At 38.7% G+C, this 14,666-nt stretch overlaps 2 protein-coding genes across 8 annotated transcripts; one reads left to right on the plus strand and one right to left on the minus strand.

Moving 5' to 3' along the window:
* LOC112293397 (UDP-rhamnose/UDP-galactose transporter 1) lies at positions 1 to 4,177 on the plus strand. 5 transcript variants are annotated; one of them, XM_090257044.1, is made up of 8 exons: positions 35 to 330; positions 907 to 975; positions 1,257 to 1,731; positions 1,877 to 2,061; positions 2,495 to 2,695; positions 2,899 to 3,060; positions 3,343 to 3,432; positions 3,672 to 4,177. In XM_090257044.1, exons 3-8 carry the CDS (start codon positions 1,554 to 1,556, stop codon positions 3,927 to 3,929), a joined length of 1,074 nt encoding a protein of 357 aa, XP_090113170.1. In that variant the 5' UTR covers positions 35 to 330; positions 907 to 975; positions 1,257 to 1,553; the 3' UTR covers positions 3,930 to 4,177. The 5 variants fall into 5 exon arrangements, with proteins under 5 accessions (XP_090113171.1, XP_024398493.1, XP_090113170.1 ...); XM_090257045.1 differs by lacking the exon at positions 907 to 975 and having other exon boundaries at positions 1 to 129; XM_024542725.3 differs by lacking the exon at positions 907 to 975 and having other exon boundaries at positions 31 to 330.
* A 2,708-nt stretch (positions 4,178 to 6,885) lies between these two features.
* Positions 6,886 to 11,388, minus strand: LOC112293396 (uncharacterized). 3 transcript variants are annotated; one of them, XM_024542723.3, is made up of 10 exons: positions 11,190 to 11,388; positions 10,488 to 10,650; positions 10,190 to 10,350; positions 9,850 to 10,085; positions 9,295 to 9,544; positions 8,984 to 9,129; positions 8,540 to 8,745; positions 7,984 to 8,108; positions 7,580 to 7,781; positions 6,886 to 7,346 (listed from the first exon to the last, which is right to left on the minus strand). In XM_024542723.3, the coding sequence occupies exons 2-10, from the start codon at positions 10,541 to 10,543 to the stop codon at positions 6,992 to 6,994; spliced, it is 1,737 nt and encodes a 578-aa protein (XP_024398491.1). In that variant the 5' UTR covers positions 10,544 to 10,650; positions 11,190 to 11,388; the 3' UTR covers positions 6,886 to 6,991. The 3 variants fall into 3 exon arrangements, with proteins under 3 accessions (XP_024398491.1, XP_024398490.1, XP_090113167.1); XM_024542722.3 differs by having other exon boundaries at positions 11,152 to 11,385; XM_090257041.1 differs by having other exon boundaries at positions 9,850 to 9,972; positions 11,190 to 11,345.
* Between the last annotated feature and the right edge of the window lie 3,278 nt (positions 11,389 to 14,666).

A 14,666-nucleotide genomic window follows, 5' to 3' on the forward strand; every position in this document is an offset into this window, starting at 1 on the left:
TGGAGCGTACAGGTGTGTTGGCAGTGCTTCTTCTTCTGCTGCTTCTTCGGCGAGGAATTGATGTTTGCTGCAACCCTCATCCCTGCGCAGCTCATCGCAGATCCACGGGCTTGGACGTAGGAGGATCAGGTGTAGGTGACGATAAAAGAGTGTGGGAGCTTCTCGGTTGTGGCGAGTGTGTGCATGTGTGTGTTTTATTATTATGTATATATCTATATCTATATATATATATATACAGATATTTTTCCGAGTGTTGTTGTTGTAATATGACTATTGAGCGGTGCAGAGGTGATTGAAGTTGTCGAGGTTGCTCAGAGAGGATTGGATAAGGTGAGTCGGATTCTTAGGCACTGTTCTGTTGATGGATTGCCTTCTGCTGCAGAATGCTGCGCAACGTAGGTTTGCAATGGTACGTTGGTTTTTGCCTCGTATGAAGACGATTTGCTGTTTGCTTGTTTAGGTCAGATCCTGTTTTGTCTTCTTTTTCTTTATTTTTGACGGTTTTGAGATTTTTCTCCCGAAAGCATTTCCAGGTGACGTGAAGTTTTTTTGTCGTTATGGACGTATTGGTGTCCGTAGTGAAACGCATCGAGATTCCTTCAATCTAGCATTTTCTCTATCCTGTTGTGCGGTCGGTCATCGGCGTTCATGTCATTCTTAAAGATCAGTCTCGAGGCTATCTTTGTTTCCTCTACGCGCTGTGCGCGCCCTTGGGTGATCTGGTCGTAGGGTTGTTGAAGTATATTCAGAGTGTATTTCCGTTGCTTTGATGTGTTAGTTTCTAATATTCCATCACACATTTGGGTTCAACGGGAATATCAATTTCTGCGTAGTGTTCTAAGTAATGTGTGCAGGGAATTTCACACCCTGTGCTGATGTCGCACATTCGTTGTGCATTGTGTGAAGCTGCACATTGCGTCTATTTCCGCTTTCCAGTTGTTAGATCTTCCTAGCTGAGAACTCGAACTATTTAAGGTAGAAGCTTGCCCAAGCATGTTGCATTGGAGCATAATGCTCTGTCACATTTAGTTTCTTTAGCACCTGATCCTTCCGTTGACGACTAACGCTTAACATTTGTTGATTGTTCTAATTTCTGATATGCGAATGATACTTAAGCCCAGGAAGTATTTTCATAAGTTTAAGGTGGTTTTGTTTCTGCGTAGTTGATCCAATCATGGCGTTTTCTGATATACAGGAGTTCCTTGCATTTGTCAACTGAATGTAGGATGAACCTAAACTTCCTCTCTTTCATGCAGTGAGAAACATTACACGCACACTTAGCTGTGAGACGAGTAATACCGAAGGTGGTTTGAACTTCCGTTCAGGACACATTGATCTTGTTATAGCATCCGGATTGGAGAGTTCTTTATTCAGCTGGTTTGGCAATTTTGAAACTGGACCAAACTCGTGCATGGCTTCCAGTGTAGGATATTGACTTACTCATGGCAGTGTTCCTCAACTGACTGAAGACCAAAGGAAGGCCACAACCAACGCTTTCTTACCTGTGACAAGCTTTTGAAATTGGACGAATAAACCGCTACTCCAAAGAAACTATGATGAATTCAGTAAAAAGTATGTCGGACAAATCCGACAAAAAAGTTGACAGGAAAGATGACAAGAAAGGTGGAGTCTCAGATGTCGGGGCTTGGGCAATGAACATTATCAGCTCCGTGGGGATCATCATGGCGAATAAGCAAGTTATGTCCGCAGGGGGCTACAACTACAGATTTGGTAAGGAAGTCGCTCAAGATTGAGTTCATCAGAGGTGGTGCCGTGTAGTTTTATGGATTACTCTGTGACACAACTATTGATTTATTTTGGTCGAATCATCACATAGCTGTGTTTGCTGAGTAAAAGTCTCGTGTATTTGCCGCAGCAACGACGTTAACTGCATTTCACTTCACAGTGACAGCAGCAGTGGGTTACATATCTTCTTCTCTAGGCTACTCTGTCTCCAAGCATGTGCCCTTCAGAGATTTGTTCCTGTTCTCCTTGGTGTCAAACACATCAATTGTTTCCATGAATTTGAGTCTTATGCTCAACTCAGTGGGTTTCTATCAGGTACGTGAACGATCCTGAATGATATTATGATAGAGCGAAGGCACCCCGAATTACAGTGAGTTCGAGGATTGCCCAGGCAAATCATTGTGAGATTTGTGAAGCCTTTCAGCCAATCTAGAAGGTTACCGGTCTTCAGTGATCAAGGAACAGTTGTATGTAACAAGTTGTATAAGTTATTTTCGTAATGTGACGTTGTAAACATTATTTGACGTCCATTCAGTGATGTAGGGCACTCTTTGTAAACATTGTTAGTGTAAATTAGACTTTCTTTTCGTCAAGTTTTTCTTTTTCAACGTTCAATAATTCACTACACGGCATGCTCGGATGCATTGGCATTGTAGTCTTTGAAATTGATGGTTCGCAGTGTGGCGTTATGTTCGACTAATGATTTTATTGTTGGTATTTTTTTTATTTTTATTTTTATTTTTTTTAGATTGCGAAGTTAAGTATGATACCCACTGTATGTATATTGGAATGGATACTCCACAACAAGACTTACACTAGGGAAGTGAAGCTATCCGTTTTTGTTGTCATGATCGGGGTAGGTGTGTGCACCGTGACTGACGTAAATGTCAACTTCAAAGGATTTATGTCGGCAGTGGTGGCAGTGATTTCTACCTCCCTTCAACAGATTGTGAGTCATACTTGTTTTCTTGGTGACGTTGCTCCAGCCTGAGTCTTCTATTTGCTTTTGGGTTTTGGAGGTGTATTTTTGCTCCTGCTTTTCTCTCGACTTTTCTTTGGTTTGTGATTATTATGTCGGTCGTTTTCGACGAGTTGACACTTAAGCAAGTCTGAAGAGTGCTTAAGTAATGATTATGTGCTTGCTCCTTGCAGTATATTGGTGCGCTTCAAAAGAAACACAGTTGTGGTTCGTTTGAACTGCTAAGCAAGACAGCACCTATTCAAGCAGCATCGCTTCTTCTGATAGGTCCCTTTGTTGACCACATTCTGATTGGAGAAGTTTTACTAAACTATACGTACACCGCAGGAGCCATTGTAAGCTAAAGTCTCATCTAAAGTCTCGGTGGCGCAAGTGGATGATGCATCGTATTTTGTTTTGGTTATTTTTAGGCGTGCTAAGTAAATGTGCTAGTGTTCCTATCCACAGTTTGAAATGTTTACATTGACTATAATTAGTGACTATGACAGGATGCAACTTGATTTTAAGTGTGGGGATCGTTCATTCCTTTCCTGGGGAGAAAATCTAGCATGTGAAGTGGGTTTCTGCTCTGCTATTGTTTGACTGCAAGCGGAGCTTGTTTATCGTATCATGTGCAGTTCTTTATACTTCTTTCGTGTACACTAGCGGTGTTCTGCAACGTGAGCCAGTACTTGTGCATCGGCCGGTTCTCCGCTGTGACATTTCAGGTGGGTTGCTGCTAATACTTAACGAGTACAAGGTTTAGTAAATGCATTATGTGAAAATCTTGCTTCTGTTCGTGAAAGTACCAGAGCTACATCTCATTGATGAGACAGCTCTTAATAAAATTGAGGCTTTGCGTTTAGGTCTTTACCTTGAACTCTTACGAGGAGGATTCTCATTATACTGAACCCATTATTTACATCTGCTAATCAATGTATTGAACATTTGGTTGATTTTATCACAGGTCTTGGGACATATGAAGACAGTCTGCGTCCTGACTTTGGGATGGATTTTATTTGACTCTGTGTTGACCGGAAAGAATTTAATGGGCATGTTCATGGCCGTCGTGGGGATGATCACGTATAGTTGGGCTGTGGAAGTCGCCAAGGCCCAAGCAGCTAAGTCGGCAACCGTGAAGGTGAAGGAGGCGTTTAGAGAAGAGGAATCATTGCTTTTGAGAGGTGACGCAGATCTTGAGTATGGGAAATCGGACAAGGAGTGAAAGAGAGCTCCAACTTCCGGACATTTTTATAGGGTCTTGGACCTATGGCACTTTCAACCTAGCATTAATCTCTAAACCCTCAGCCCCTATGATCTCATGGTCGAACTCAGCTTCTTAACATTTATTTTTCTATTTAAATATTCTTTTATGACTATGAAGTCTAGTGGCCCCAATTGGTTCATTAGCACAAGCCGATTTGAACTGAATTTTCGATATTTCAATACATATTTCAAAATTTTAAACTCTGATTCCTTGATCATGTACGTGTTAAATATACCTCCACTTCGGAAAGATTTGAGTACAATAAAAGTGCTGATACTGGTATGTTGAGCAGTTCGCATTGCACTGTCTACCAATTACCACACTAGTCTACTCAAAATTATGCTAATTTATGAGCGTTTATTTGTGTACACTCCACGCAAGAGCCAGTGTTACTGCTATTCTCAAATACTGTATAAGAGATCGAGTGCTTGTGCTGATTGTTGAGAAGGGCACATGAAATTCGTTCTTTAATGAAGGGTGTACATGTGAGTAATACTCTGATTAACAAACATTTAACTATTATAACGGGAAGGATAAGGGGATGCACTCTTCAAAATCCTATTTCATTTATAAAATCTGGAGATAATGTTAATGTAGAGTATTTGGTTGGAATACTGTAGCACGTGGAAGATTTAAGAATCTGATCGATCATCTGAAGTTTGAGAATCGCACTTCCTCAAAAGTTTGCACATCACTTCATTCCTATTGTTTTGGATTTGTCTAATATGTGATTGAGAGCGTATATATATGTGAATGAATGGATAATCATGTTGTGTTGTATAAGTGTTGTTATAGATCATAAGCATGGATCCTTGCAACCGTAGAATCTCTCGCAGTGAGTTTTGTTGAGTTCTGAAGGTGGAGACCAGGAGGTATAATCAGAAACCGGAGGAAACTGCCAACAGCAGATCAAAAGCTTCTGAGGATGGAAATACCGAAGGACCCGCAAATCCTTGCAGCTACTGGGATCTTCATGTTCATAGTATCTTTCCTCATTTTGAGGAAGATTCGTCACCAACGTCAACAACATCGCGGTTAATTTGGCAACTGATCACAAATAATCATTGGTATGTCTTGAACAATCAGTGTTGTTTTTGCTTTTGTTTTGTGTCATTCACATAGAGGATTACATCTTCCCAAGGTTGTGGCTTTATCCACGCAAGAAGTAGCTGAAGGTTTACATCTTCATTTCTAGAGAAGTTGAATCTTTTGTGTCCATCCACCTTTCCCTTTATATCCTATTGTAGATTCTCATTTAGAAAGATGTGCATTTCCTGTCGATTAGTATGCCAAGTTTGCTACTTATTTAGTGAATAAATAAATATATAAATGTACATATTTATGTGTAATCAAATTAGAATTACAAAATATATTTAGGTAGAAATTTCGAATTATGTTGTCAAATTGAAATTCCAGAACAATCGCTTGAACTCATGAATCCTTGATTTCTACTCATTGTAGCGAGGACTGATCACATCGCACTTGTTGAGCCTGCCGTTCAACTCAACAACAATTCTGCCGGCTCTGTGTTCATCTACTAGCTCACCGATGTAGCCTGAACCCTAACAAGAAGGTTAGCGAAGTGACGAATTCGTCAGCATTTATTAATCACATCACAGAAGCGGAGATGGGATGCGTTTGAATTAACTGAGGCTAAGACGTAGAACATCGCCGTCAAATCTTATGACATAGGAAATGCACCTCACTGCCTGACTAAGTCTGTTTAAACAACTGAAATAGAAATAATATGTGCGGCTCAATACTGTAGGCACTCCCACAAAAGTCAATATCATGCATGCAGCCTAGTCTATGTGTTGATATATAGGAAGTCAGTTCCTTCAGACTTACACGATTCTTTACATTCAAACAAAAGTTTAAAATTCAGCTCGCACACCGTGCTTTTGCATAACGGACAAGAACTTGGTGACGATCGAAACCTTGGTTATCTTGGTTGTTAATTTCGATAACCAAGAAATCCTCAAAAACTCAAAAATTCTAGATTTCTGAATCACCCGAGAATGTTCAAAACGTCATCTCCCGTACCTCGTTTATAAAACCCGACCACTAAGAAATGAAAAACCACAATCCTACAAATGGACGTAGTGAAAGCTTTAAGGCCGAAAACCTCCATAACCTCAGAAATTGGACTTGCGACAGTCCAGAAAAAAACAAAATATCACCATGTGCGGCCCGGATACCGATTAGGCGGTTTGAAGAGCTCCCATCACAACCAAGAAGCTCAACACACCTCCCATGAAACCCCAAATCCTCAATCCTAAAATATACTACGTTTCAGCCTCAATTTCATCATCTATAGAAGAGGCTCTGCAAGCACACGCTGGTATAAACTAGAAAGAAGGAAGCTCACCTCCGGAATGCGGGAAGGGGCGTCGAGGAGACGTGAGGTGCGGTGTAGATGGTGAAAGGACTCTGCCATCGTCGAGCCTAATCTCCGCTTACAGTTCTTTTAAGCATAGGCTCCGGTTCGACATGAACCCTGAGTGCACCCTCTCGTCACTCCAGCTTCATGAGATGGACACTGCCAATCTCTTCTACTCCTCAGTCTCCATACATTGTAGTCAAGTTAACTGCTTCATTTTCAGCAAAATTTGCAAAGTACTCACTTTTCATGGCAGTCTTGAAATAACATCGAGAGATACACTAGTTAAAGGAGAACCCAATCCAAGTGTGCACTATATAAGTTCATTGGATATTGCAGGAGTCGTTTCTAAGGCCTGAAAGTCCTCCATGTCAGCTGCAAGGGGATATGCACTCTTAACTAACTTTCATAGATATACTCGAGTAGCCACTAAATTCACGAGGAAAAGAATACAAGCAATTTAAGGCAGAACACTAATCACTATCCCAAAGGGCATTCACATTTCAGATATGACAAGTGCCATGAGCTGCATGATTCAAGAATAATGAAGGCTTTAAATAGTGATACTAAAAATTACTCGATCTATCCAACACTCGCCTTTAGACATCGGGTGCACAATTTTGTGCATCTGATCAGTCTCTTATCTATGTCTTTCAATCATATCTGTGACCTCCTTCACCTGCTCTGGACTACGACAAGAAGAAAGAAATACTTTGGCAGTAGCTCTATCTGGGATACAACCCGCCTTAACCATTTTCTGAAATATTGAAACACATTTCCTGAAAAGCTTTCGTTGGGCATAAGCACCCATGAGTGAGGTCCACGACATTACGTCAGGTGTCAACCCCTTAGACTCCAGCGAATTAAAGACCTCCTCTGCTTTCTCGATATATCCACCTTGTGCATAGGCATTAATGAGAGTGTTCAAGGTGCTGATATCTGGCTTTGCCACACTGCTCACCATAGATTCCAACAAGCTCTCCATCTCATCTATCCTGGAAAATATCATTAAGTACTGAATAAGATATCAATAACGTGACTAGTGAGAACATCTAGCGAGGATCGTCTTCTCAGAAACTGTTATCAAAAACTGTCTATTTTCCTTTAGCACAAGCTACCAAAACTGCATGAGTTGGGATAACTTAAGGATCGAATTCCCACACCTAAGTGGTTTTGTTGTGCATTAGGAAGAAACCACCAAAGGGAAGTGCTTATTGTAATTATTCACCTTCCTGAATTTCCATATGCGCTTAGAAGAGAATTGAACATGAAAGTGTCAGGCTTCACTCCAGAATTTTCTATTTCTCGTACCAAACGCTCAGCTTCAGTGACCTTTCCTGCTTTAGCATAAGAGCTTAGCAGAAGCATGTGCGACTTCATGGTAGGTTTAAACCCTGCCTCCTTCATAGAATCGTAGACAGCTTGCGCATCTGTAACGTCACAGTTCCACTGTGAATAATCTTAATCCGATCAAGTAAGCTCTAAACATAAAAGGTAGGTTTACAGCTGAGAACCATTAAGAGTAACTCTAATATTACATTATTTGCTGCGGGTACAGAACATTTTCCAACGTATGCAACTGTTAACGGACTGTAATGACCAGGTAAATAACATAAATGACTCAGTTCGTACCAGCAGTTAAACCTGCACGACCGAAGGCGTCAATGAGTATGTTGTATGAAACTTGATCTGGTCTCACGCCTGCTTCTACCATGGCCTGAAACACTTCCTTGGCTCCAGTGGGATGCTCTCCCCTACTGTAATCACACAGAACACATACTTTTTAAACTTAGGTCCCTGGTCGAGAGTATGCGCAGTGAATAATTGTTTTTATGAAGAGTAAGCAACAAGTGAATTTTATCATTTAACAGCAGAGAATAGCAATATGCTATGTTACATCAAAATTCCTGAGTTCTAAAATATACAATTACAAATAACGTCTTCATTGCATGCATCTACCTTCTCCCTAACCTATCTCCAAAACTTTGATCAGCTGCAGCACACCTAACAACCTTTTAAATGACTTGCAACTGAATAACTAGTCCTGGATTAGATATGAAGAAAAAATGAATCCATTCGGCACATCTCCTTAGCAACACATACTACATGTGTGCTATATTTCTAACTGAAAACAGAAAAATGATTGTCATAAACACATCATGATGAAGAACATGTTGTATCAACAAACCTGTATGCTTCCAACAGGGCATTGTAAGTATAAACGTCAGGAATAAAGCCCACTGATTGGAGCTCCGCAAATATCTCCTCAGCCCTCACACAATTCCCCTCCCTAGCATGAGCATTCATGAGTGCGGTGTAGGTATAAAGATTGGGCGGACACAACGCCTTACGCATGCTTCGGAAGAGATCATCGGCCTTGTCTGAATAGTAAGCCTAGTTGATGGACAATTGAAATTTGAAAGGTTGAACTCTCCAAAAAATGTAAAAAGAAAAAAGAGAACTCCAAAGTTGATTTGATCAGCATCATTTAAGGCTGAATTCCTACAAGAACTACGTCAAGCAAATGAAAGTTCCCTACTTGCAGTAGTCGAACCAGTACAAAATTCTCAATCATGAAACCCCTTTGAGAAGCTGATAACGGTGGTTTCACTTCAACCAGAAGGTGACTTACTTTACCATAAATGTTGATCATGATTGTGAAAGTATTGACTGCTGGAAGAATTCCTTGCTTCTGCATATCCCGAAACGTGTCCTCAGCTTGCGACAACCTTCCAGACTTGCCCAAAACTTCTAGATAAGTGTTATACGTCGCTATGCCTGAAAATATCATCCATTCAACTGTTAGAACTGCGAAAGCATATCTCAACACGCTATATTCAAACTATGCTAGAGGAAATGCATAAAGATCATGCAAAATGTCGTACCTATCAAATTAGAGAAGGATGACAGAAGTCATATGGAAGAGGTAATTAAAACCTGTACCTGGAGAATAATTTGATTCTTTCATTTCGTGAAACAACTTTTCGGCTTTCTCGAGCTGGACCCCACGAGAATAGGCAGCCAGGAGGACATTAAAAGAGGTTTCTGTAGGCAAACACTGAAAGTCCTTCATGAGATGAAAAGTCTTCTCCGCTTCTCTCCACTGCTTGCTCTTACCGTACGCGTCTATTAGCATGTTGAAACAGCCCACGTCTGGCTTGAACATTGTTCCTTGAAGTATCCACTCTAAAATCTGCAGAGACAGGATAGACTCTTAATATAACAAAGTGCAAATTACTACCTGAAACAAGGCAATTCCTTCAACAAAACTATCCCTAAAAACACTTAAAAATGCTTTAGGTAGAAGGAGAGGGATCTGTTGTAATTCAAATGAAAGACGGCATACAAATGAAGGAATCCAAAGAAAGGAATAAATTTAGCACTTCCTCAAATCAATTATCTGGAAAGACACACAAACGAAGATAACCTAGACTACTCAGATTTATTTGTAGTGGGGAAAACAAGACACATCTAAGAGATTTCATGACGATCCCATACCAATATCACGCTTCGCCAATTTCTTAGCCTTCTAAGCTCTGCAACATTCTCCATTATAGCCTCCCACGTACCAATACCACGAGGAAGAGCGTCGAGGACATCCCACACATCCTGATGACTTTTCTGTGCAATTACATTCCGCATTAAGACTGCGGCAGTGGGACTAAGAACAGCAGGTGCTCGCTCATTCCCAGGCTCTGGCATGTTGACCCACCCTTTCCCTCTCCTGATGGCAACTGGCAATACCCAAGCAACTCCTCAGCCACAAATCTAACAACGAGAAATCAAAGCACCCACAAAGAAAGCCATGGGCAAGTCAACTTCATTAACTGTGGACTACCTCGCTTTGGAGCTTTGTACTTGACCCTTCCGATTTGAGCCTCTGAGCCCGTTTCTTCCATTGATTTAGCTGCCGCATTTGCCGTATGGATTCGCTGTGTGTTACTCCTACAACACTCTGAAGATGTAAGGCTGCATGATGCTCCCACGCTTGTGCTGGCCCTGTTGGCCATAAATACGAAATAATTACGTCCAGTAGTATCAAACATTGACGCAGAAATCGACTTAAGGGTGTTTCATATAATTTACGAATTCCTTCACGGCAAACGTAACGTCCTGCAATCAAAGATGTGACGTACCGGAGGATACTGCCAGAGCTTGAAGGAGCAAGTAGAAGTGCAGCCATTGAAGGCATGGCTGCTGCCTCTCACTAAACACAAGAAGGGTTTAAGGTCATGCCGGGGTTTAATTTACAAGCGCAGACTGAGAGCTTCCCACAACCGTTATCTTGAAACACCGTCGCTGCAAAGCAGAATCCGCCAATCAGACCATCAGTTTCAACGCCAAAGGCGTCCTGCTAATTGAGAACTACTTTTGGCTCAATATATTTTCAAACTTGAAAGTAAACTCAACTGGGCATGTGCAGAAGCGCTCGTTAAAATGACAGAGGGAGTGATGTGATAAACACCTACAATAATTCTCAGACATTGTGAAATTTCTAAGACACCGTTATTGTTTCAAAGCCTTAATCTCTTCCAAAACATTGACAACGTTGCTCAACCCACAGAAAGAACCAGAACCCATTTACGGAATTTCTAATCACTATTATAACGTCCAACTTATACCCCACAGCTGAACATTCAAAAGCTGAAAACTCTCAAATTAATTACACGAAGCCTGTGCTTCAGCAGACTTGATATACAACGACAGACACTGAAGGTCACAAGACGAACTCCAATTCCCATTGTGATGAGCTCAAACTCAAGCTTCCCATAGTAGCGAAAAGATGCCAACTTAGCTCACATTTGGTGCCAAATGAAGGGGCATGGAGGGAAACCCACTTGAGGAAAACTGTCCCTCGCTCCTGTGAAGTAGCTCAAAATGGCGCACGAGAGGACTTGTACTCTATTCTCCAAACCCACAAAGCTGTTGTTGCGTCGTCCCTTCACTTGGAAATCTCTCTCTCCTCCGTCAGGCTACAATTCCTACACCCTAACACGGATAAGACTGCGCAACAACAGACTCATGCTCCCCTGAATAGAATAGAGGATGCTGATGTTCTTACTGACCCTGCTTCATACTTACTAACCCACATTGACACTTCCTAACCTTGTTACTAACCCTACATTGACACTTCCTAATCTTGTTATTAACCTTGTTACTAACTCAACCATGTTCTATGGTTGAGTGGACGACTCGACTTGAAATTGGGTGAAAGGTATCAATGTAGAAGTCATTGAAATATAATAAATATGATTTTTGGTTTGTAGACTTGATTGAGAATTGAGCATCCATTCTTGTCCAATCCAATTTCTTGTTTCAAGTAGACGACTCCACTTGAAATTGGGTGAAAGGTATCAATGTAGAAGTCATTGAAATATAATAAATATGATTTTTGGTTTGTAGACTTGATTGAGAATTGAGCATCCATTCTTGTTCAATCCAATTTCTTGTTTCAAGTAGACGACTCCACTTGAAATTGGGTGAAAGGTATCAATGTAGAAGTCATTGAAATATAATAAATATGATTTTTGGTTTGTAGACTTGATTGAGAATTGAGCATCCATTCTTGTCCAATCCAATTTCTTGTTTCAAGTAGACGACTCCACTTGAAATTGGGTGAAAGGTATCAATGTAGAAGTCATTGAAATATAATAAATATGATTTTTGGTTTGTAGACTTGATTGAGAATTGAGCATCCATTCTTGTCCAATCCAATTTCTTGTTTCAAGTAGACGACTCCACTTGAAATTGGGTGAAAGGTATCAATGTAGAAGTCATTGAAATATAATAAATATGATTTTTGGTTTGTAGACTTGATTGAGAATTGAGCATCCATTCTTATTCAATCCAATTTCTTGTTTCAAGTAGACGACTCCACTTGAAATTGGGTGAAAGGTATCAATGTAGAAGTCATTGAAATATAATAAATATGATTTTTGGTTTGTAGACTTGATTGAGAATTGAGCATCCATTCTTGTTCAATCCAATTTCTTGTTTCAAGTAGACGACTCCACTTGAAATTGGGTGAAAGGTATCAATGTAGAAGTCATTGAAATATAATAAATATGATTTTTGGTTTGTAGACTTGATTGAGAATTGAGCATCCATTCTTGTCCAATCCAATTTCTTGTTTCAAGTAGACGACTCCACTTGAAATTGGGTGAAAGGTATCAATGTAGAAGTCATTGAAATATAATAAATATGATTTTTGGTTTGTAGACTTGATTGAGAATTGAGCATCCATTCTTGTCCAATCCAATTTCTTGTTTCAAGTAGACGACTCCACTTGAAATTGGGTGAAAGGTATCAATGTAGAAGTCATTGAAATATAATAAATATGATTTTTGGTTTGTAGACTTGATTGAGAATTGAGCATCCATTCTTGTTCAATCCAATTTCTTGTTTCAAGTAGACGACTCCACTTGAAATTGGGTGAAAGGTATCAATGTAGAAGTCATTGAAATATAATAAATATGATTTTTGGTTTGTAGACTTGATTGAGAATTGAGCATCCATTCTTGTCCAATCCAATTTCTTGTTTCAAGTAGACGACTCCACTTGAAATTGGGTGAAAGGTATCAATGTAGAAGTCATTGAAATATAATAAATATGATTTTTGGTTTGTAGACTTGATTGAGAATTGAGCATCCATTCTTGTCCAATCCAATTTCTTGTTTCAAGTAGACGACTCCACTTGAAATTGGGTGAAAGGTATCAATGTAGAAGTCATTGAAATATAATAAATATGATTTTTGGTTTGTAGACTTGATTGAGAATTGAGCATCCATTCTTGTCCAATCCAATTTCTTGTTTCAAGTAGACGACTCCACTTGAAATTGGGTGAAAGGTATCAATGTAGAAGTCATTGAAATATAATAAATATGATTTTTGGTTTGTAGACTTGATTGAGAATTGAGCATCCATTCTTGTCCAATCCAATTTCTTGTTTCAAGTAGACGACTCCACTTGAAATTGGGTGAAAGGTATCAATGTAGAAGTCATTGAAATATAATAAATATGATTTTTGGTTTGTCTACTTGATTGAGAATTGAGCATCCATTCTTGTCCAATCCAATTTCTTGTTTCAAGTGGACGACTCGACTTGAAATTGGGTGAAAGGTATCAATGTAGAAGTCATTGAAATATAATAAATATGATTTTTGGTTTGTCTACTTGATTAAGAATTGAGCATCCATTCTTGTCCAATTCAATTTCTTTTAAGTAGACAACTTCTTAGTGTTAAAACTACCATACAAGTGTTGTAATGTAGGCACTTTCAACCAAATGTTCATTGGCCATTCATCTCTAGTATGAAGGTCAAGTGGTCAATTTTTTCTCTCAAATCTTATTTTTTAAATCTTTTGTCTGCTTCACAATCAACCATAGTGTGTAGTGGTCTTTACTTTTATTTCTTACAAATCCCTTTTGTTACCTCTAATTAATATTACATATTATGACTTAGCATTGTGAGATTCTTGTTCTTAGTTCTTTCAAATTTATTTAATTATTTTTGTTTTTTGGAGCTCTAGAAGCATCCTTGTAATGATTAAGGTTAATTTTTTTCTACTCCAAATCACATAGATTTGTGTTTTTAGTTTTTTGTACTCTCAATAAAAAAAAGTAAAGATTATAAATAAGAAATATTCATATTAATAACTATATATATATTTAATAAAATTATTTCTTTTTAAAACATGTAAAATTATGTTCTTATTTTTATGCTTTATTAAGAATATTATAAAATATAAATAAATAAAATTAAAAGAAAAGAATTCCAAAAGATAAGAGTTTCAAAATGAAATACCAATAGAACTAAACGTAGGTTGAATATTATTATCTATATTAGTAAAAACAAATCAACATTATATATATAATTGTTTTTGCTACAATCTCTAGCTAAATTTTATGTCATACTACATTAAAAAATAAAATAAAATAAAATAAAATCTAAGAAAACAACATTGTAAAAACATTAATAATTATGGTAATATCCAACAAAGTCTTCTTGTTTTTGTAGAAGAGCTTCTACTTTTTGGAACAAGGAAGTTCTTCAAACAACTAAGCATCTAATTGATTGTGCACCAACTATTTTTCTATGATGTGTCTTGATTTATATTAACTACCCACTTATTATAGCTTAAAAAAATTGTTACGATTCTTTAAGCAAAACAACAAGTACAAAAGATCACAATCTTAAAACAAACAAACAAAACTCACCTATCTTTTGGAATTCTCCCAACTTTGTTGATCCATTAAAGCTTTATTTTTAACCCTTGTTGTATTTCCAACAAAAATCAAATCCAATCGCCCAACAC

Source organism: Physcomitrium patens, chromosome 16, assembly GCF_059467195.1.
Source record: "Physcomitrium patens ecotype Gransden chromosome 16, ASM5946719v1, whole genome shotgun sequence".
NCBI classification, from domain to species: domain Eukaryota; kingdom Viridiplantae; phylum Streptophyta; class Bryopsida; order Funariales; family Funariaceae; genus Physcomitrium; species Physcomitrium patens.

Coding starts and splice junctions, on each gene's coding strand:
- LOC112293396 (XM_024542723.3), bottom strand. CDS start 10,543: ATGCCTTCAATGGCTGCACTTCTACTTGCTCCTTCAAGCTCTGGCAGT. Junction 9,545..9,849: donor ATTGGCGAAGCGTGATATTG/GTATGGGATCGT, acceptor CTGTCTCTGCAG/ATTTTAGAGTGGATACTTCA. Junction 8,109..8,539: donor GCCCTGTTGGAAGCATACAG/GTTTGTTGATAC, acceptor GTGTGATTACAG/TAGGGGAGAGCATCCCACTG.
- LOC112293397 (XM_090257045.1), top strand. CDS start 1,554: ATGATGAATTCAGTAAAAAGTATGTCGGACAAATCCGACAAAAAAGTT. Junction 1,732..1,876: donor GGGCTACAACTACAGATTTG/GTAAGGAAGTCG, acceptor TATTTGCCGCAG/CAACGACGTTAACTGCATTT. Junction 2,062..2,494: donor ACTCAGTGGGTTTCTATCAG/GTACGTGAACGA, acceptor TATTTTTTTTAG/ATTGCGAAGTTAAGTATGAT.